Source organism: Lepidochelys kempii, chromosome 14, assembly GCF_965140265.1.
Source record: "Lepidochelys kempii isolate rLepKem1 chromosome 14, rLepKem1.hap2, whole genome shotgun sequence".
NCBI classification, from domain to species: domain Eukaryota; kingdom Metazoa; phylum Chordata; order Testudines; family Cheloniidae; genus Lepidochelys; species Lepidochelys kempii.
In genome coordinates, this window is record NC_133269.1 from 37,162,910 (window position 1) to 37,184,217 (window position 21,308).

General features: G+C 49.1%; 1 protein-coding gene across 1 annotated transcript; it reads right to left on the bottom strand.

Moving 5' to 3' along the window:
* Window positions 1–946: 946 nt before the first annotated feature.
* LOC140898398 (zinc finger protein RFP-like) lies at window positions 947–17,301 on the bottom strand. The gene is made up of 7 exons (XM_073312198.1): window positions 16,872–17,301; window positions 12,289–12,384; window positions 9,148–9,378; window positions 6,425–6,447; window positions 5,750–5,865; window positions 3,448–3,498; window positions 947–1,505 (listed from the first exon to the last, which is right to left on the bottom strand). Exons 1-7 carry the CDS (start codon window positions 17,286–17,288, stop codon window positions 958–960), a joined length of 1,482 nt encoding a protein of 493 aa, XP_073168299.1. The 5' UTR covers window positions 17,289–17,301; the 3' UTR covers window positions 947–957.
* Window positions 17,302–21,308: the final 4,007 nt, after the last annotated feature.

Below are 21,308 nucleotides of genomic sequence, written 5' to 3' on the forward strand. Positions count from 1 at the left end.
ATAGGAGCATTGAGCTGGGGAATTGGAGGGAGAGGTGAAACACCACTATGGTTTTCATATTCACAAGTAAAGAGCAGAGGACTTTGATGGATGACCCGAAGTGAGTCAGAACTTAGGCCAGGTCTACACTATAAACTTCCATTGGTAGAACCATATCGCTCAGGGCTGTGACAAATCCACACCCCTCAGTGAACGCAGTCGTATCGACTGAACTCCTGGGGTAGACAGCGGTACGTTGACGGGAGAGCTTCTCCCCTGGACATAGCTACCGCCTCTCAGAGGTGGATTAACTACACTGATGGGAGAAGCTCTCCTGTCGGCATAGGAGCATCTTCACTTAAGCATTACAGCGGCGGAGCAGCACCGGTGCATTTGTTTTGCTGCAGTATTTTAAGTGTAGACCTGCTCTACCAGAGGCAGGCTCTGCTGTGACCCTGAGAGTGGCTCCTGGTGTCTGCTGGTTGGCCAGTTTTTGTGTGCCTGGAGGATCACAGAGTTACAGAGACAGGCATGTAAAAGGGTCGAGAAACTCCTGTCACCAGTATAATGCTAAGCAAGTCAGTCTTGTCCTCTCTCATCATTTTATTGTGAGTCTCGCAGCACTTGGTGTTTTTCTTAAAGTCCCGGCAGCTGGAGTAGGTAGATTGCAAGGCAACCTCAGATTATACTGCAGATACATTTCCTGCCTTCACGTTTGTGTAGCAAAGATTGAAAATCGGAAACAAGAACACCCCAAAAGCTGGGAAACCAGAAGGCAAAGAAAATAACACAATATTTAAAAAGATGTTTCAGCCAATCTCATGATTTTGGGGGTCCTGACAGTTTTTGAATGCTTGAGGCTGACAAGACTGTGATTAGAATGGCAAAGTGTGATAGCTGTAATTTATATATTACCTATGTCTTTGCTCCACTTCAGATATTTCATATTGAGTGATCCCTACTCCTCTGTCACAGGGATTAACGATATGTCGGACAGCGACCACGAAGCAGTTTGTTTTCCAGTGAACTCAGAAATACTACACGTCGGCTCCCAAAGAAGGGGATGATCTTCCCAGTGAAAGAAGATGTGAAAGTAAAGATTGGCTCTCTGCCAGAAGATGTAATGTCATAAAATGTAACTTTCTCCCCTTCATAATCCAGATAAACCCCAATGTTACTGGGGCTACGAGGTAGGGCCAGAGCAGTCTCAGGGGAGGTGAGGGCTGAGTACCCATTCCCTGTGCTCTGCAAAGCCCAGATCCCCTCCTCTGGTGTATGGCTTTTCGCTCCCTCATGTATCACAGACTCTTTGGCAATGCCCAAAACCCAATTACGTTTGTTCCCCACCTCCACTTGCCAGTAACATCTCCCTGAGGTGAAGCCCTTATAGCCCAGCACACAGGCAGCAGGGTGAAACCTGTTCTGTGTCCCTACATATCCCAAGTTCTGGTATTTCTGTATCACACTCTCATCTGTGGACACGACGGAACAGGGAATCCCCAGGTCTGGATCCGGAGTGGCCTGCACTGCACGAGGGGAGAGAGAGACAGGAGGAGAGTGTTAAGGTCTATCCTCATTGCAGAGTTAACCCAGCCGCTTACTCGGCTGCTAACTCTAATGCTCTTCCTGTCCAGATGCATAATCGTGCTGGGAGCATGATGTTTGAATGAAACCCTCTTTATCTAGGGTTCTGTATCACAGAGCTTCTGTTATGCTCCTCCTTCCTGTCTGGGAAGCCAAACCACTTAAAGGGACAGTTCCCAGTACCACAGGGAGCACCAACCCCCAGGGAGAGACAATACTCCTTGAACGAATGGACCTATCTTCCATGAATTTATCCATCACTGGCTATTCATGTCCTGTCTTCCGACAGTGGCCAGTGCCAGGTGCTTCAGAGGGAATGAACCGAACAGGTCATCATCCAGTGATCCAGCCCCTGTTGCCCATTCCCAGCTTCTGGCAAACAGAGGCTAGGGACACCATCCCTGCCTATCCTGGCTAATAGCCATTCATGGACTGATCCTTCATGAATTTATCTAGTTCTTTTTTGAACCCTGTTATAGTCTTGGCCTTCACAACATCCTCTGGCAAGGAGTTCCACAGGTTGACTGTGCGTTGTGTGAAGAAATCCTTCCTTTTGTTTGTTTTAAACCTGTCGCCTATTAATTTAATTTGAAAAAAGAAAAGGAGTACTTGTGGCACCTTAGAGACTAACCAATTTATTTGAGCATAAGCTTTCGTGAGCTACAGCTCAAAGTGAGCTGTAGCTCACGCTCAAATAAATTTGTTAGTCTCTAAGGTGCTAAAAGTACTCCTTTTCTTTTTGCGGATACAGACTAACATGGCTGCTATTCTGAAATTTCATTTGGTGACCCCTCGTTTTTATGTTATGAGAAGAAGTAAACAACACTTCTTTATTTACTTTCTCCACACTCGTCATGATTTTATAGACCTCTATCACATCCCCCCTTAGTCGTCCCTTTTCCAAGCTGAAAAGTCCCAATCTTATTAATCTCTCCTCATATGGCAGCTGTTCCATGCCCCTAGTAGTTTTTGTTGCCCTTTTCTGAACCTTTTCCAATATATCTTTTTTGAGATGGGGCAACCACATCTGCACGCAGTATTCGAGATGTGGGCGTACCAGGGATTTATATATAGGCAATATGATATTTTCTGTCTCATTATCCATCCATTTCCTAATGATTCCCAACATTCTGTTTGCTTTTTTGACTGCCGCTGCAGTCCTGATTCTCTGCCTGGTTCAGTACTGGCCTTAGCATGGTCTCCCCGCAAGGGGCCTTCCACCAGCTGGAGATGGATAGAGCCCAGCACATGAGTCCATGCTCCTGACGCTAGGGTGAGAGGGAAGTATAGCACAGGAACTGGTGGGAGACACTTCCTTAACTCTTTATTTCCCAGTTTTCAGAGGTTGAAACATGGGTTCCTTTCACGTTCTGGGAGAGTACAAGGCACTGATGGTCAACCTGCACTCTGTGTTAATGATGTTTTCCAGTAGTGAAGCTTGTCTTTCATATAAAAAATAAAAATAGAGCAAATTTCTAGTCCTTATAATTGCAGAGAGAGGCAGAAAAATGTGACCAGAGTGTGCCCTAAAGGCTGATTATTGGAGCTAAAAAATGTACCCTACTTTCCAATTGTAAATAGTATGTGCACGTTCATACATCACAAAATGGGAAGGGGTGATGGGCTGGATGATTCCCTGTTCTGTTCATTCCCTCTGGGGCACCTGGCATTGGCCACTGTCGGAAGACAGGATACTGGGCTAGATGGACCTTTGGTCTGACCCAGTCTGGCCATTATGATATAATGGTTCCTTCTAACCTTGGAATCCATAGCTCTGTATTGGTGGAAACCTCTCTTGTTTGAATTCAGAAGTGTCTTCTAAAAAATTAATCCGGAGATTTTAATTAATAATTGTTGTAGGAAAATATCCTTATGAAAACTTACCCTCTTTCTCTGCCTTGGAGATCAGAAAGTTCAGTTGATAGGGCAGGGTCTCTAGAGGAAGAAAAGATCAGAGGAGAGGTGATTTCCCCCTTTCTTGTAGGAAAATAGCCTCATGAAAACGGGGCTGGATTCACAAACAAACTTAGGCAAGCTGACGCTTAGCATCACAACACCCAACACTTAGACACCTAGAAAGTCACTGTGATTTACAAAACCAGAGTCAGACACCCAGGCAATCTGCACTATGAATGGGAAGAGAGATGCGCCTTGGAATGAGCTTCATAAAAGCCAGCATGCTAGGCGACTCCCTGTTTATGCCAGCCAGTGGGAAATGCCAAGGTGTGGGTGTGTGCTAAGTCCCGGCCCCCTCAGGGAGTTCGGCGACCGAATCTAGGCAGCACCGTAGGTGCCTCCCTTGGTGTGGGATTCTCAGCTGCGAGCCCTCTCTTGATGACCAGCACCTGTGCCATTTTTTTGTAAGAAGCCTGGGGGGGGGGGGAGGAAACCCACCTCGCTCATAACTTTTAGCCCTGTGGTTAGAGCACTCAGCTGGCCTTTGGAAGATCCCTGGTTCATGTCAACCCTGTGCCGCAGAGGGAGCAGAGATTTGAAATGGGATCTACCACCTCTCAAGGAGTGCCCTAATCTCTGGGCTGCAGGATTGTCTGACGTGGGGTGCCCACATGCTCTCCTGTGGGAGAGGTTCCACTGGGGATAATCAATAATTCATTGGGCCAGAAACAGAGAGAAATCATGAGAACCTCCCAGGTGGTTAGAGCACGCTCTTGGGACATGGGAGACCCAGAAGCCTGTCCCTCTGCTCAATTATTTATCCACAGTGGATCAGATTCAAAAGGGGCAACAGAGAGGCCTATATCAGACCCCTGTTGGAATCCCTTCTTCCCCTCGGGGGGACAGAGGATTTGAACTGGGGATCTCCCACATCCCAGGTCAGTACCCTAATCACAGAGCTATACATTATAAGGGAGCTCCTCTTTCCCTAGAGCCTGGTTCTTTTGGGTAAGTTCACATATAAGGCCTGAGTCAGTAAGTGTGCTCAGAGCAGGCATCTCCGATTGGGCCCTGTAGGTGAGTTAGGAGGAGGAACCCCTTTCTTTCCCCAGTTCGTGTATCTCTCTGGGGCTTAGGTGTCTTGGTAGCTGGACTGGAACTGCAGTGCGAATGCACAGAGGCAGAAACATAGGTGCCTAGGGGACTTTTACTGCAAAAATAGAAGTGATGAGTGATTTTAGGCACCTACAAGGTTTGGTTGCAGCTGAGTGGGGGGTCTTTGTGAATCCCAGTGTGGTCTGATTCTGGGATTTAGGTGCCTAAAATGGCAAGTAGACCCACACCCACCCCAAGTCCTTTTGTGAATCTAGCCCATACTCTTTCTTTCTGCATTTGAGCTCAATTCATAGGGCTGGGTCTCAAGAGAAAGGAAGGATTGGAAGAGAGGTGATTTCATGTTGTCTTGACTCTGGTGACATTCCTACCACTAATTAATATAACCATGATTGAGAGAGACCAGCTTTGGAGCTTACTCAGAGCTTTCTTCAGGTCTGTGTAACTCAAAAGTTTGTCTCTCCCCAACAGGAGTTGGTCCAATAAAAGCTATGACCTCGCCCATCCTGTCTAATATCCTGGGGCTGACACGGCTGTCACAGCACGGCATGGAACCGTGCTATAATTCTGAGACACAGCCCAAAGGAAAAGACCATAGAATGAGAGGCAGGTCGGAATGGGGAGACCTTTCCAGTGAGACCAAACTAAAGTGAAATCATCGTCCAAAATATATCTTGCACCTCTCCATCTCCTGCCTTACTCCAACGATCTCAAAGCACTCGGCGGCATTCACTAATTAGCACAAGGTAGGTTGGCCATTATTTCCTCCTTTTTCAAGATGGAGGAACTTGAGGTACAGAGTCTGGGATTTTCAAAAGGGCTGAGGCCACATGGTGGCCAATTCCCATTGACAGTCAGAGAGATGGGGCCTAAATCCCTTAGGTCCCTTGGAAAATCCCAGCCATGCAGGTTAAATTCAACATTTTCTAAAACATCTGGCAATTGTGTCTCTCTGAAATTCTGAGTGGCCAATTTTGACACCCATGGTTGGGTCTGAGACAATCCAAGTGGAGGCCTGGCGAACTGGCATCAGCCCTGAGCCCTCCCCATCCCACCCACAGACATCTAGCTGTGACGAGCTGAGAACTAATAGGCCAGAGTCCAACTCCTTCCACGGTCAGAGGCACATCTCGATGTGCCATCACCATATCATGAGCCCAAATAACTGTTAAGTTACCTCTGAATTTCTTCAGAGCCTCCTGTAGACAAACATTTCTTTGGGAAGAGACGCCAACTCTCTCACTCACATCCTGTGGCACAGCCATTGGTTTCTCGAACTTCACCTTCTCACACCTGGGGGGGGAAGGGGGAAACACCCTAAATCTTTTCTTTCTTGAGAATGAGCTACCAGAGGCTGCTCTCTTGTGGGCTCAATGAGAGCCTCTAACTCCCACTGGTGAGACAATTCATCTCCTCACTGGAGTTTTTAAATGCCTAGCTCCTCCAATGGGAGTTAAAGAGAGTAAGGGGTCCACAGGCTGCCCCTCAGAGAGAAGGGCCTAATCTCATGGGAAAGGATGCTCCAGTGGTTAAGGGGTTGCTGTAGGACTCTGGAAACCTATGTTTCACACCCTGCTCTGCCACAGCCTCCCTGCATGACCTTGGGCAAGTCACTTAAGGCTTGATTTTTAAAGATGCCTCCTGGGATTTTCAAAAGCACCTAACCAAGTCAGGCTCCCAACTGCCACTGATCACAATGGGAGGTGTCTAACTCGCTTAGCTGCTTTGGAAAACCCCATCAAGTGCCTAGCTACATCTCAGGTGTTTAAATGCCCTGCAAAATCTGACCCTGGGGGGACAATCCCTTTCTAGCATCATGACGCGTGAGGGGGAGTGGGAAGGAGTCACGTACCTGCTCCAGGTGCTTTTGATGTCCTAGAAAAGAGAAAGAGAGTTCAGTCCCACGTGCCACAAGATGGGGATCGCTCCTGCCCTGCAGGGGACTTGCTTTGCCATCCCTAGTTGAGCTCGAGATCCAGTTCTCTGCAGTTAGCAACTTCAAAAGTCCATTCACAGATATCAATGGAATGGGACCCCTAAGCACACACCATGATTGTGGGTTTTCTCCTTCTAAATTCTATTTTGCCTGTGCCAATGGCATTTGCTCAAACAGACTGATAAGACACATGAATCCCTGACTGCCACATGCAACTGCTGTGTCCAGAGCGTTTGCCTTTCTCCATGTATGCAATTCTGCTCAGCAATTCTGGAAGTTGGATTTATTCCCATTTCTTAATAGGCCCTGCAAAGAACTTCGCTTTCCTAATCTCACACTTCCTAGAAAGTGGAGTTGTGCCTTTTATTGCTTTCATATCGTTAGGGCCCTTCATTTTCAGTTTTTATTTTAGTTAATTTTTCCTGGGATTTTATCAGTGTTTATTACCACAATAAAAACAGGTAAAAAATCAGTGCAGAAAACTATTAAGTTTTCTGGGTAAATATCGGGATTTGTTTTGGTGGATGGAAAGACAGGGAGAAAAAGTATTCAGTAGATGAATGCTTTGAATTCTGTTCATCCCTGTGGTTTGCTGCAGAACTAAAACAGAACTCAAAGCACAATGCCCTCCCCGAGTTTAAGAAAACAATATATCTGTAATCCCCAAATAAAACATTTCATTTGAACAAACAGGTTACTGGTGTAGAATCATAGAATATCAGGGTTCGAAGGGACCTCAGGAGGTCATCTAGTCCAACTCCCTGCTCAAAGCAGGACCAATCCCCAACTAAATCATCCCAGCCAGGGCTTTGTCAAGCCTGACCCTAAAAGCCTCTAAGGAAGGAGATTCCACCACCTCCCTAGGTAACCCATTCCAGTGCTTCACCACCCTCCTAGTGATTTTTTTTTTCCTAATCTCCAACCTAAACTTCCCCCACTGCAACTTGAGACCATTACTCCTTGTTCTGGCATCTGGTACCACTGAGAACTGTCTAAATCCAACCTCTTTGGAACCCCCTTTCAGGTAGTTGAAAGCAGCTATCAAAAATCCTCCCCCTTTCTTCTCTTCTGCAGACTAAGCAATCCCAGTTCCCTCAGCCTCTCCTCATAAGTCATGTGCTCCAGCCCCCTAATCATTTTTGTTGCCCTCCGCTGGACTCTCTCCAATTTTTCCACATCCTTCTTGTAGTGTGGGGCCCAAAATTGGACACAGTACTCCAGATGAGGTCTCACTAATGCAGAATAGATGGGAATGATCACGTCCCTCAATCTGCTGCCAATGCCCCTACTTATACAGCCCAAAATGCCGTTTGACTTTTTGGCAACAAGGGCACACTGTTGACTCGTATCCAGCTTCTCGTCCACTGTAACCCCTAGGTCCTTTTCTGCAGAACTGCTGTCAAGCCATTCGGTCCCTAGTCTGTAGCAGTGCATGGGATTCTTCCGTCCTAAGTGCAGGACTCTGCACTTGTCCTTGTTGAACCTCATCAGATTTCTTTTGGCCCAATCCTCTAATTTGTCTAGGTCCCTCTGTATCCTATCCCTACCCTCCAGTGTATCTACTCCTCCTCCCAGTTTAGTGTCATCTGCAGGTGCAGTTGCTGAGGGTGCAATCCACACCATCCTCCAGATCATTAATGAAGATATTGAACAAAACCGGCCCCACGACCGACCCTTGGGGCACTCCGCTTGATACTGGCTACCAACTAGACATGGAGCCATCGATCACTACCTGTTGAGCCCGACAATCTAGTCAGCTTTCTATCCACCTTCTAGTCCATTCATCCAGCCCATACTTCTTTAATTTGCCGGCAAGAATGCTGTAGAAGACCGTATCAAAAGCTTTGCTTAGAACGATTAGCCTATAAAATATTCACCTTCGATAATTGGGCCACACCAGTTGCAGCGTATACACTCAACTTCATCCTTCTCTCCTGTTTTTGTTTCTTTAACCCTTTTGAATACTTCCTTGTGTTCTGAAATGTATTCTGATATAGATTTTCATTTTTTTCCACTTTAGTGAGTCAAATCTTTAACCCATTGTTTTAACCCATTGTCCACTAACAGTTTGAAACGTGTACGTGGTGGGCATGAGATTTATCAGTAGGTTCAGATGCACACGCACTTCAGAGCTTGCATGCGTGCCTGTTGGTTTATTGTGTGTATCTTCTAGAACAATATGTTCTTACTTCAGCAGGCAGCTTTGCATATACACAGAGACTAATGTATTATCGGAATACAGAGATCTCATGCAATGTATTGTATTTTCTTAATAAAACAAGTTTTTTGTATATATTTGAATGATACAAAAGTAGGATGAAAAATCAGAAAAACCTGAATAATACTTTTTTGTAAAATCCAGAAATTTTTTGGTAAAAATTGGTTTAAACTGAAAACGAAGGGGCTTATATAGGATGAATCAAAAAGGCCTGAGATGTCTGCTTTAAAACAGCAAAGCTGTTTCCACACTGGAAATATTAGAAATGTCACATTTTGTTTTCCCTCGCTTCGCTAAAGGACACACTGACAGTCTCCATTGTGGAGTGGGAGCTCTCCAAGAACTTAATAAACTCCAAAGCTAATCAATCAGAATCTCTCCCTTCCCTGGGCAGGGATCTGGGTGTCTCTAACTGTCTCACCTGCAGGAATTCACTTGTTGGCTGCTGACACTTCTCTTCTATCTCACTGATCACGTCACTGAGATGGGAAATCTCCTCAGATAGTTTGGTGACATTTTCATCCTGTATCTTCACAATTTCCTTGTTCAACTCTTCCAGCTGGGCCAGCAGGAGTCGCTCTTGTTCCTCCAACAACTGCCGCAGTTGCTCAAATTCAGACACAATCTTCTGCCTCTCAGCTTCTATTTTTCCCTGTAATGAAGAGACAAACAGGGAAAGGACAGGTCAGGGACTTGGGTTGCCAGATGTCCAGTTTACAACCAGAAAGTCCAGTCAAAAAAGGGAACCTGGCAGTGTCCGGTCAGCACTGCTGACTGGACGTTAGAAGTCGGGTTACCCACAGTAACTGGCTTCCACCACCAGGGGGTGGGAAGAGCAGCAGCTGCTGCTGGGAGCCTGGAGGAGCACTCAGGGATGGCTCTTGGGGGGAGAGAAGTACGGGCAGCTCCCCCGTCCTGCCTCAATCACCCCTCTATCCCTCCCCCGCCCTGACCCAGTCACCTCCACCACACTGCTAGAGCACTGCTCAGCTGGCAGGCGGAGGGAGGTGGAGAGAGCAGCAAGCGACAGTGAGGGGGGAAAGAGGAGTGGGCAGGGCCGGGGCAACCACTAGGCAAACTAGGCGGTCGCCTAGGGCACCAAGTGGTTGGGGGCGGCCAAAAGCGCGCTCCGGGGAGGCGGTGGAGCGGAGGTGAGCTGGGGCAGGGGGGCGCGGGGAGGGCCGCCTGCAGCAAGTAACGGGGGGAGGAGGGGAGGGAGCGCCGCGCAGCGGAACCACTCCCCGCCACAGCTCACCTCTGCTCCGCCTCCTCCCCTGAGCACCGCCCCACGCTGCCGCTCTCCCTCCCAGGCTAGCGGCTCCAAACAGCTGATTGGCGCCGCAAGCCTGGGAGGCAGGATAAGTGGAAAAGGCGGCAGTGCACTCAGGGAGAAGGCAGAGCAGAGGTGAGCTGGGGCGGGGAGTTGCCACACGGCTCCCCGGGCCGAGGGGAGGGGGGGAGTTGCCGCACGACTCCCTGAGGGGAGACGGGGTGGCGGGGAGCTGCCGCCGGGGGGGGCGCCTCAGGGCGGAGGAGGGGGTGCAAGATGGAAGTTTCGCCTAGGATGCAAAACATCCTGCCACCGGCCCTGGGAGTGGGGGGCGCGGCCACAAGAGAAAGAGGTGGAGCATGGGACGGGGCAGGTTCCAGTGTTCAGCGTCCGGTTCTCACAAATGAGAAAGTTGGACAGCCTATCAGGGCCATGGGGAGAGTCTGGGAACAGTTCTTAGAGCCCTCTTTTCATTTCACCCTGCTACAAACACACGGTTGAGATTTCAGGAGAACATGCCTGATGTTCATTCAGGCCAGCGGAGACTAACATGTTCCCAAGTGTCTTGGGGACTTACGCCTCCAGTTCCCATTTTCAAAGTGACTTTTGGTGCAAAGTGACTGAGGAGCCGAAGTTTCCTTGAAAGTGACTTTTGAAAATAGAACTGAGGGTAAATTTTCAAAAACAGCAAAATCATTTAGGAGCTGAAACCCATTTAAAAAAAGGTATAAGGAGCTGCTTTTAAAAGATATGTAGGTATCTAAAGAGGCATATAAGCCCCTAGAGGGATTTTCAATATCACATAGGTGCCTAAGACGCCTTGACTACAGAGGACGTCAGGTGCTACTTAGTTGCTTTTGAAAAATCTCACTAGGCCTCTCTCTGCATTTTAAGCCCCTAAATACCTGTGAGAATCTGGCCCTTAACCACTTGCAAAATTGTAAACCTTAGGCTCCAAAATCACTTAAGCACTTTTGAAAATGTCACCCAATATCTCAAGAATGATGAGTCTTCAGGTCTGAGTGGCTTAGTATTCTGCTGATCATCTAGATTGTTCCAATAGCAGAAAGGTTGGAAGAGGGGGGGTCTGACTCAGAATCAGAAATACATTGGCAGAGAGTTGTAGAGAAGATGGAAGGAAAGTTCTGCTGGTTACCCACACAAAACACCAGTTACAACATATACTGTGCAAAATGCATTTTCTCCAGCTCTTACATGTTTCATCTGGCATTTTGTTAATTACATTGTCCCAGAGGAAACCAGTTGTGTCTGGTGGTTATAGATGGAGATTCAGGGGAAGGATTTCAGAGATAGGTACCCAGTGGCTGTTTTGTAAGTGCTATTGACTGTTAATGTGAATTAGGCACCTAATCACCATACGTGCCTTTGAAAAAATCTCCCCTCAAATCACTGTTTGTAGCTCGATTTGGACCCACTGATGTGTGGAGAATAAGATCAGTGCTTAGAGTTGAAACTGGAAGCCAGTGGAGGAATCAGCCCAGAGGGATGAACAACAAAGACCAACAGGATCACACCCTGAAAGGGTGAGTCTACAAGAGGCAAAGTGCTTGAGGTTACCTAATACATCACAGCTAACCCTGATCTAAGCTCGACCTTGCTCCTAGTTAGCACATTTTATCTCAGTTTAACTGGACAAGGTGAACCCTACACACCACACTAGAGTCAAATTAAATTAGGTTTAAAATGTTTGCAGGTCAGGGGCTTACACCAGTATAAAGACGTTACATTAAAAAGTGATTTGAGGTACAGCTGTACTACACAGATGTTATGGCGGTGTGTAGAGGACGTACACTATATGCACCGCTAACATGGGCATAAATAGCAGTGTAGATGGCGAGGCATGGCTTAAGCAAGTAGAGTCGCAATATGCCTGAACCCTCTGTGTATAAACCCTACACACAGGGCTCTATACACCCCCAAGCAGGGCCTCCCCCATCTACACTGCAGTGTCCCGCTGCTTCCCCAGTGCCAGAGCCTTTCCCCACCACAGGAAAAGGCTCCAGGGAGTGGGGGAAGGCTCCGGCCGCTCTGCTGCCTCCCCCTGCTGGAGCCTTTCATTCACCCCTGTAGCTACACACCACAGCATGGACACAGCCCGCTTTTCACTGTGCGGTGCACGTACCTTACAGGTTGCCCCCAGCGGTGTGCCGTGTAGATGTAGCCATAGCTAAGTCAGGCACTGCTGAGTATAGAGCAAGCTTGACACTCTCCCCACAGAGAGATACCAACTCTGATTGATGCAACTGCTGGACCATAACAATGGGAACCTACCAGATATTCCTGGCTTTGCTTCTTTCCATCCTGTTTCCACTCCAGAAGTTCTTCTCTCTCTTGCTTCAGGGTGTTCAGTCGGGTTTGAATTTGTTCCTGAGGCAAGAAAAACAATGTTTGGGAGGCTCAGGAGCTGAGGAGTCTGTCCTCACAGATGCAATGTACATACATTGCACGTCCCTCTCAGGCTGTCCCACAGACGGTGCTCATGGCAATGTCACAATTGCCTCTTGAGAGGTGGGAGATTCCAGTTCAAATCTCTTCCCCTCATCAGCCCCTCTCAGCAGCGTCTCCCGTTGTAATCCTGCCAATTACAGGCCAGTAAGCCTAAGGGCTTGTTGATAAGTACAGCGCTGTAGCTGTACCCATACATCTGTGCCGCTGCAGGGCATGTGGTGGAGACGTTCTATGCGGACGGGAGCATAATAAACCCACCTCCACGAGCGGCAGAAGCTATGGTGGCGGGAGAAGCTTTCCTGCTGACCTAGCACTGTGCACATGAATGCATAGGTCACTCAGGGAGGTGAAATATTCACAGCCCTGAGCGACGTAAGTTTGGGCGACATAGGCTGTATTGCAGACAAAGCCTAACTTCAGCACCAGGCAAATTGGTTGAAACGATAGTAAAGAACAAAATTGTCAGACACAGATGAACATGATTTGTTGGGGGAAGAATCAACACGGCTCTTGTGAAAGGAAATCCTGCCTCACCAATCTATTAGAATTCTGAGGGTCTCAACAAGGATGATCCACTGGATATTGTGTACTTAGACTTTCAGAAAGCCTTTGACAAGGTCCCACACTGAAGTCTCTTAAGGAAATTAACCTTCTCTCTTATCCCATGACTGTTTATCTCATGGATCAATAACCGGTCAAAATATAGGACACAAAGGATTGGAATAAATGGTCAGTTTTCACAATGGAGAGGTAAATACCAGGGTCCACCAAGGATCTATACTGGGACCAGTGCTGTTTAACATAGTCATCAATGATCAGGAATAGGGGGTAAACAGTGAGGTGGCAAAGTCTGCAGACGATACAAAATTACTCAAGGTAGTGGAGTCAAAGCAGACTGCGGACAGTTACAAAGGGATCTCACAAGAATGGGTGACTGGGCAACAAAGTGGCAGCTGAATTTCACTGTTGATAAATGCAAAGTAATGCACATTGGAAATCATAATCCCAACTATACATATAAAATGACGGGGTCTAAGGAGCTCTTACCACTCATGAAAGATTTTGGAGTCATCTCTGAAAACATCTGTTCAGCTAACAGAATTTTAATAACCACTAGGAAAGTGACAGATAAGAAGACAGACACTATATAAATCCATGGTACATCTTGAATACATCATGCAGTTCTATTGGCCCCATTTCAAACAAGATATATTTGAATAGGAAAACGTACAGCGAAAGGAACAAAAATTATTAGGGATATGGAACAGCCTCCATATGAGGAGAGATTAAAAAGACCGAGTGTTCAGCTTGGAAAAGAGACAACTGGGGTTGGGGTGGAGATGTGAAAGGTCTCTACACCATCCAAGATTTTATAGAAAGCAAATAGGGAAGTTTATTTACCCCTTCACACACCAGGAACCAGAGGAAATTAATAGGCAGCAGGTTTAAAAAACAAACAAAAGGAAGTACTTCTTCACACAACACACAATCAATCCATGGAACACATTGCCAGGCATGTTGTGAAGGCCAAAAGTATAAGTGGGTTCAAAAAAGAATTAGATGAGGTCATGGAGGATAGGTCCATCAATAGCTATTAGCCAAGATGGTCAGGGATGCAACCCCAGGGTCCAGAGATCCCTAAGCCTCTGACTGCCAGATGCTGGGACCAGATGACAATGGATGGATCATTTGATAATTGCCCTGTTCTGTTCATTCCCTCAGAAGCACCTGGCATTGGCCACCATCAGAAGACAGGATACTAGGCTAGATAGACCTTTGCTCTGACCCAGTGCAGCGGTTCTTATGTCCTTAGTGACTTTCTAGGTGCCTAAAAGTTAGGTATTGCAATGCTAATCAGCATCACAACACCCAAGTCCCTTTGGGGATTCAGACCTAAATCTCCTTTGAAAATGGGACTTTGGCTTTAAAGTCAGTTGGTGCTTTTGAAAATGTGATCTGAGGATCTTATTCTGTAATTCACCCAAGGTGAGGTGTTGCAGAGCCACACAAAGGATTTAAAAACACAGCTCCATTCATTTCATGGCAGCTGGGCATCTCAGTCTCCAGTCTCAGCCCTGCTTGCTTTCCTTCTATGCTGTATGTGTCATGCTGCCAGGGAACAGAGAGGCCTTGGGGGCACCAGTCTTGATGTAGAGGATTAGGGACTTTGTCTAGACCAGTGGTTCTCAAACTTTTGTACTGGTGACCCCTTTCACAGAGCAAGCCTCTGAGTGCGAACCCCCCTTATAAATTAAAAAAACATTTTTTGATATATTTAACACAATTATTAATGCTGGAGGCAAAGAAGGGTCTGGGGTGGAGGCTAACAGCTCGTGACCCCCCAGGTAATAACCTCACGACCCCCTGAGGGGTCCCAACCCTCAGTTTGAGAGCCCCTGGTCCAGACAGCCCTTTGCCTCCAGCAAATCCTCCAAGTGCTGCAGGGCAATGGGTTGAAGTTGTATCCATTTTCCAGCAGTGTAGACTAGAGTGCCCTGCTCCCATACAATGACAGGGAACAGTATATGAAGAGATCTGGATGTCAGAGAGTTAAAGCCGAGCAACTTACAGGGAAGGAAGTTTTGGTAAGAGTTGTTTAAAACACTTTTTAAAAAAGTGTATATTAAACTCTGGAGCCTAATGAACACGTGGGAGAAAGGGACTCCTGGTTAAAAATACAACACACTCCCAAGGTTCATAAATATTGGCATGGAGGAAAAGAAGCACTTCCGAGGTGCTCCAGTACTGAGACTCAACGTGGTCCTGGGAATCAGCCATTTTCTTCCTTTAATCTTATTGTGGCACTAATACAGCCCACTTCGTCCTTACAGCTAGCGTGGCGTACAGCACAGCTGATTCTGCCCCGAGGGGATTGCTCTGTCCAACAGACTTTTTAAGGTTCCAATCCACTTGGGCTTCATGGGCCCTAGAATGCTGCATCGAGTTTGTGGTTCAAATGGACGCATAAACCCAAAGCAAAACTCCAAAGTATGCATGGGCGGGACGAGAATCACTGGCTCGGGGAAGCTGTCTGCCAGTCCAGCCCCTTCAGCCTGAGGCCCCGCCCCTCCCACCCCCACCAGAGCCCCCCACTGTGACAGCCAGCCCCTCCGCCCCAGAGCACCAGGCAGTGCAGCCCTCAGCGTCCCCAGCCCCAGGAGCGCCGGGTGGCATGAGCACCGGCCCCAGCGGCCTGCAGTCCTGTGCCGCAGGGCAGGCCCCAGCTAACTCCAGCCCAGCCAGGGGGGAAGAGATGCAGCATACTGGCGGGAAGAAAGAGGGCACCTGTGGGTGGGCAGGGCCATGCAGGGCTGTGCCTCCCCTGACTCCCTGCTCTGCTTCAGGAGCAACAAAGTGACCAGCCTTCAGCAAACCAGGGAAAACAGGAATTGGTCATCCTGGTTTTACCTTGAGAAAAAAATTAAGCAGATTAACCTTGTTTTTTTTAAAGCAGAAATCTTTCAGTGCATCTTATGCTTCAGAAAGTAGCAGGAAACGAACCCACTGAGAACACTGCTGACAAGGTTACCTGACCGCTGCTTCCAGGAAGCTGCCAGCGGTCATTAGATAGGAAATGCTCAAGCTGGGCACTACACCAAGCACAGGCTCTGTCGAAACTCAGCTGTGCTCAGAGGTTTATAATGCAATTGTAAAGCAGTGCGTTGCAGGAGTGATGAGAGGTGGTGTGGCCTAGTGGCTAGAGAACTAGGATGGGCATTGGGAGGCCAGGGTTTAATCCCTGGTTCTGCTACTGAGCTGTTTTGTGAGTTTGGTCAAGTCATTGCCCCTTCCGTGCCTCTCTGTCCCTCCCATTCCTTTGTCTCTGAGGGTGCCCAGCAGATCAGGCCCTGCAGGGGAGAGAGGCAGGCGAACACCTGTCCTCACCCAGCTCATGGGTTGGCAGGAAATAGGCAGCCAGAAGCCTCTAGAGGGTAGAGGGGCAGCTGTGCACATGCCCAGAGGCAGAAACCAAAGCACTGAGAAAACTTGTACCCTGAACACACAGGCACTGAGTGAATTTGGGCTCCTACAGGGCTTGGCAGTAGCTCTGGGGATTGCAGTGGAACCTAAAACTGGTATTTTAGGTGCATAAACCCCAGATTTATGCACTTCTCTCTGAATCCCCAGCCTTTGCCTCCCTGTACCTCCGCTCCCTCACCTGCACTTTGTCCACCGTGACTGTTTAGACCAGTGGTCCCCAAACTGTGGAGCTTGCCCCCCTAGGGGAGTGCAGAGGAAAGTTTGGGGGGCCATGGTGGGGCCCGGGCCAGGCCCCCACAGAGGGAAGGGGAGTTCCACCCACACATAGGAAATAGGGGTGCACTGGAGGGAGGGGAGGGTGGCTCCGCTCCCAGCCCTGGGGGGGCACGGCTCCGCTCCCGGCCCCGGCCCCACCTGTGGCCTACCTTGTGCTCCCGGGCAGCCTCCTCTGTGGGGACCACCCTGTGAGTACGGTGAGCCTGGGACTCTCTGCAGATCACACAGATGAGCATTTGGTCCTGGTTACAGAAGAGTTTGAAAGGCTCCTGGTGCGCCTTGCACAAATCTCCTCCTGCTGCTGCCGCTGTTTGGAAACTCAGCTGCTTGGCGATTGCTACAAAGTTCCCCAGCTGTCTGTTCGGCCTGAGGGTCTTCTGGGGAAAGGTTTCTCTGCACTGAGGGCAGGAGATGTCTGTATTTGGTCCCTCCCAGCACTGGGCGATGCAGGCTTGGCAGAAATTGTGCCCGCAATCTAAGGACACTGGATCCTTAAAAAAACTCAGACAGATGGAGCAAGTAGCTTCCTCTCGGAGGCTCTTCAAAGGATTCAGGGCTGCAGCCATGGCTCCCAGAAGACAGCGTAACAGGGTAAGTTTCATTTCCTGCTAGACCCAGCAAGCAGCCTTGTAAAGCAGATTGCCCAACCGGGAGCCAATCTCGCTCTCTGGCGGGAATTTAAAAACAAACAAACAAAAAACCATCAACACACACACAACACACCAGAAGCCACGCATCCCCACCCCCCAGCAGAGCCCCCAAACAAGCAACAGGCGACTTAAAGAAATGAATAGGCAATTACATACACAAAGAAGCCAATAGAGGCTTGCTAGGAGCGGGCTTGGCAGCTTTCTTTCTACACCACAGAATAAACCCAGGCTCAGATTCAGGTTTAAGGTCAAGACCCTTCCTGTACCTCCTTTGTAAAGCGCTTTGAGGGAAAACACTATATAAGAGTGTTACTGATCCCTAATAGTTAGAGATCATTTTAAGCCTTGACCAATTTATTCCTTCCAAAAAATTTTATTTGCATTAACTATTATAACTCTGGGGTTTCTAGTTATTCATATCATCAATATCCCATCCCTTTTTTGAATCTTGCTAAGTTAGTGGCCACAAAAACTCCATGTGGCAATGAGTTCCACAGTTTAATTACATGTTTTGTGTAAAAGTATTTCTTATGGGTTTTGAATTTGATCCCTTTCCATTTCATTGACTGTCCTCTTGTTCTTGCGTTATGAGACAGGCAGAAAAGACGTTTCCAGTCTTCTCTGTCCCATTCATTATTTTATACCCTTTTATCCTATCCCCTCTTATTCATCTCCTTTCTAAGGTAAACAGTCCCATTCTTTTGAATCTTTCTTACCAAAAGAGTCTTTCCAGGCCCTTCATCATTCTCGTTGCCCTTCTCTGAACCCTCTCTAATATTGCAATAGCCTTTTTCAAATGGTGTGACCAGGACTGCACACGCTACTCTAGGTCGGTGGTTTTCAAACTTTTTTTCTGGCTACCTAGTTGAAGAAAATTGTTGATGCCCATGACTCGACAGAGCTGGGGATGAGTGGTTTGGGATGTAGGAGGGGCTCAGGGCTGGGGGAGGGTTGAGGTGCGGGGGTAAGGGATGTGGGCTGGGGCCGGGAATGTGGGGTTCAGGATGTGGGAGGGGGCTCTGGGCTGGGGCAGCGGGTTGGGGTGCAGGGGGGGTCAGGGCTCTGGGCTGGGGGTTCAGGCTCTGGGCTGGGGCAAGGGATGAAGGGTTTGGGGTGCAGGAGGAGGCTCTGGGTTTGGGGGGGCTTAGGGCTGGGGCAGAGGATTGGGGCACGGGGTTGGGGTGTGCCTCAGGTTTACATCTGGCGGCTCCCGGTCAGCTGCACAGCCGGAGTGCAGAGGCAGGCTTCCCGCCTGTCCTGGCACCTCGGACCACACTGCGCCCCAGAAGTGGCCCGCAGCAGGTTCAGCTCCAAGGCAGAGGTACGCAAGCGGCTCCACGTGGTTCTTGCCCGCAGGCATCGCCCTCCCCAGCTCCCATTGGCCGGGAACCAGCCAATGGGAGTGCGGAGCTGGTGCTCAGGGCAGGGCGGTGCATGGAGCCCCCTGGCGCCCCCCCCAACGGAGGAGCCGGACCTGCTGCTGGTCGCTTCCAGGGCGCAGGGCGGTCTCGGAACAGGGAGGGACGAGCCTGCCTTAGCCGGGCAGCCCCGCTGATGGGACTTTTAACAGCCCAGTTGGCGGTGCTGACCAGAGCCACCGTGACCCAGTCCTTTCCATTCCATGACTCAGTTCTGGGTCGCGACCCACGGTTTGATAACCACTGCTCTACATGTGAGCTAGGTGCTAACTTTGTGGGTGCTCCCTCTGGGGCTGGATCAGCTCCTCCCCCTCCCTCCCAGCGCCTGCCACGATCAGCTGTTCCACAGTGCGCAGGGAGGGAGAGGGCAGAGCGAGGGTGGCGAGTGCTCAGGGGAGGAGGCAGCATGGGGCAAGGGCGAGCCCCCTGCTGGAAATGACAGCATCGGCGCCTGTGCATGTGAGCTCACGAGCGTAGCGCCTATCAAGTCGTTGCTCAAGTACCTATGTCAAACAACCTCGCTATCACGCGTGCCGGGATTTCAGAGGTTAGGGTCTGTACATTGGACCTTGAGAAATCCTGTTGTTTTCACCTATGTTTGCACTGAACAGTCCTACGACCACCAGCCTTATTGGAGCTTACTGTGTGACGTGGGAGATTACCTAATCAGCCATCATTTGGGCAGGCTGCCTCCATGGAACCGACGGCTCTAATGGCGATATTCACTTCAATCAGGGTGCGATCTGAGCCTCCCTCTATCCGCTCTTGGGCTGGAACCAAAACACATCACTTAGTATTTAAGGTTAAGGATGCCCTATTACGGCGGTATTGCTGGCTACACAGTTCCGCCACCTTCCTGGAGTGTTATGTAGCACTTAGAAGGTGCTGTTAATTTATTTGGAGTGGTTTAAATCACCAGTTACTGTACTCAGCCAGGTTATTAACGTTCTTTCATTTTTCCGTGTTTCGGTTATTGAGCTGGTTAAATATGTACTGTGGGCAGTTCGGCTGTTTGTTCCCCCAGACGTCAGGGGGCTGGAGGAGACTCCAAGCCCCACCGAAGGCTGGTCTCTAGAACTGCCCCAGAGTCCTCCAGGGACGGGCACCAGATCTGGAACCTGCTGGATTTCGAGGGAAAGATGACCTATGCGTTGATCATTTATTTCCATCAGCGTTGGGGGGCCTGGGGTGGTCAAGCCAAAGCTGACTAGTCCCCCCTTAATAAATCTGTACTCCTCACGCCTCCGACCCCCTCAGTTAGTCACTGGCTCGTGCCCTGATGCTAGGGGATTTAAATCTGTTATATCTTTGAATCCCTGTGTATAGCTACTTGTCCCAAGTATCCCTGTAGAGTGAAAGGGTGGGTCCGGTGGGTAGCGTGCTAGCCCAGGAGACCTGGATCTGCCGCACACTTCCTGGGTAATCCTAGGTTCCTCTGGTTATTTGTAGGGCTGAATTAACCTACCTAGGCAACTTCCCCTCATATCCACCATCCCCCTTGTCATGAGGGCTGCCTGCTGCCCCACTCCTGGCCAATGTAACATTACAAACTGCTGCTTGCACAATGTGCTACCTGTCCCCTTTTCCCCATCCTCCACCTTTCCCCTTCTCCTGGCCCAGGAGTAGCAGATTGTGATGACGGGTTCACCTAGCCCAGTTGTTGTCCTGCCTCTCTACCTTTCCTCATGCTCTGGTCCAGGGGCAGCACATTATGACAGACGGGGGCATTCCTGTCGCTATTTGCTAGGAGTGTAACATTTCTCTTTTAAATTTGGACACAAATAAAGAACGTACCTTTGTGATCGGGGAAAGCGTCTTTAAACCTCAGGGGTAGGGTATGTAAACCCCAGAATGAAGGCAGCGTTATTTCTTTCTTCGTCTCGTTCCATTGTAGATTAGGCCACAGAGTTTAATCTGATCAGGGTTTAAATTCCTGTCGATTATTTCCTGGAGCCTCCCATGGCCCCCTCCAACATGCTATAAAACCTCCAGGGCAGTTGAAAATTTTGACTAGAGCTCCGCTCCAGACAGCTCCAGCTGAATTTAAACCCTGAATCCAACAATGGATCCCTGCTCGCCTGTCTCCCATTCTCATCTGCCTCTTCCTCGGCCCACGACTCAGACTCCCCTGATGTCTCCATGGGGTGGGGGGGAGGCGTGCTGCAGAGGATAGCGTGCAGCTCCTCATAAAAGCGGCACGTCCGTGGCACAGCGTCAGAGCGACTGCTTGCCTCCCTGGCCTCCTGGTACGCCTGTCGCAGCTCCGGGGCATTCGCAAACAAAGTGAGCATCATAGCCCTGGGGGTTGGGGTCAAGTAAAGATGCTTCTCTCCGGCTGGTCTGTTTCAGTTTAGTAACCCACATCCTGTCCATGGGGCCAGTGGCTGAAGTTCCATTGGGCGACTGTTCTGGGGCCTGTGTGGAATGTGCTGGGATCTCACCCTGGTTCCCGGGGCGTAGGCATCTCCATCACACACCGAGGTAACCAGCAAAGTCTGCACTGGTCGTCCCCCTCCAC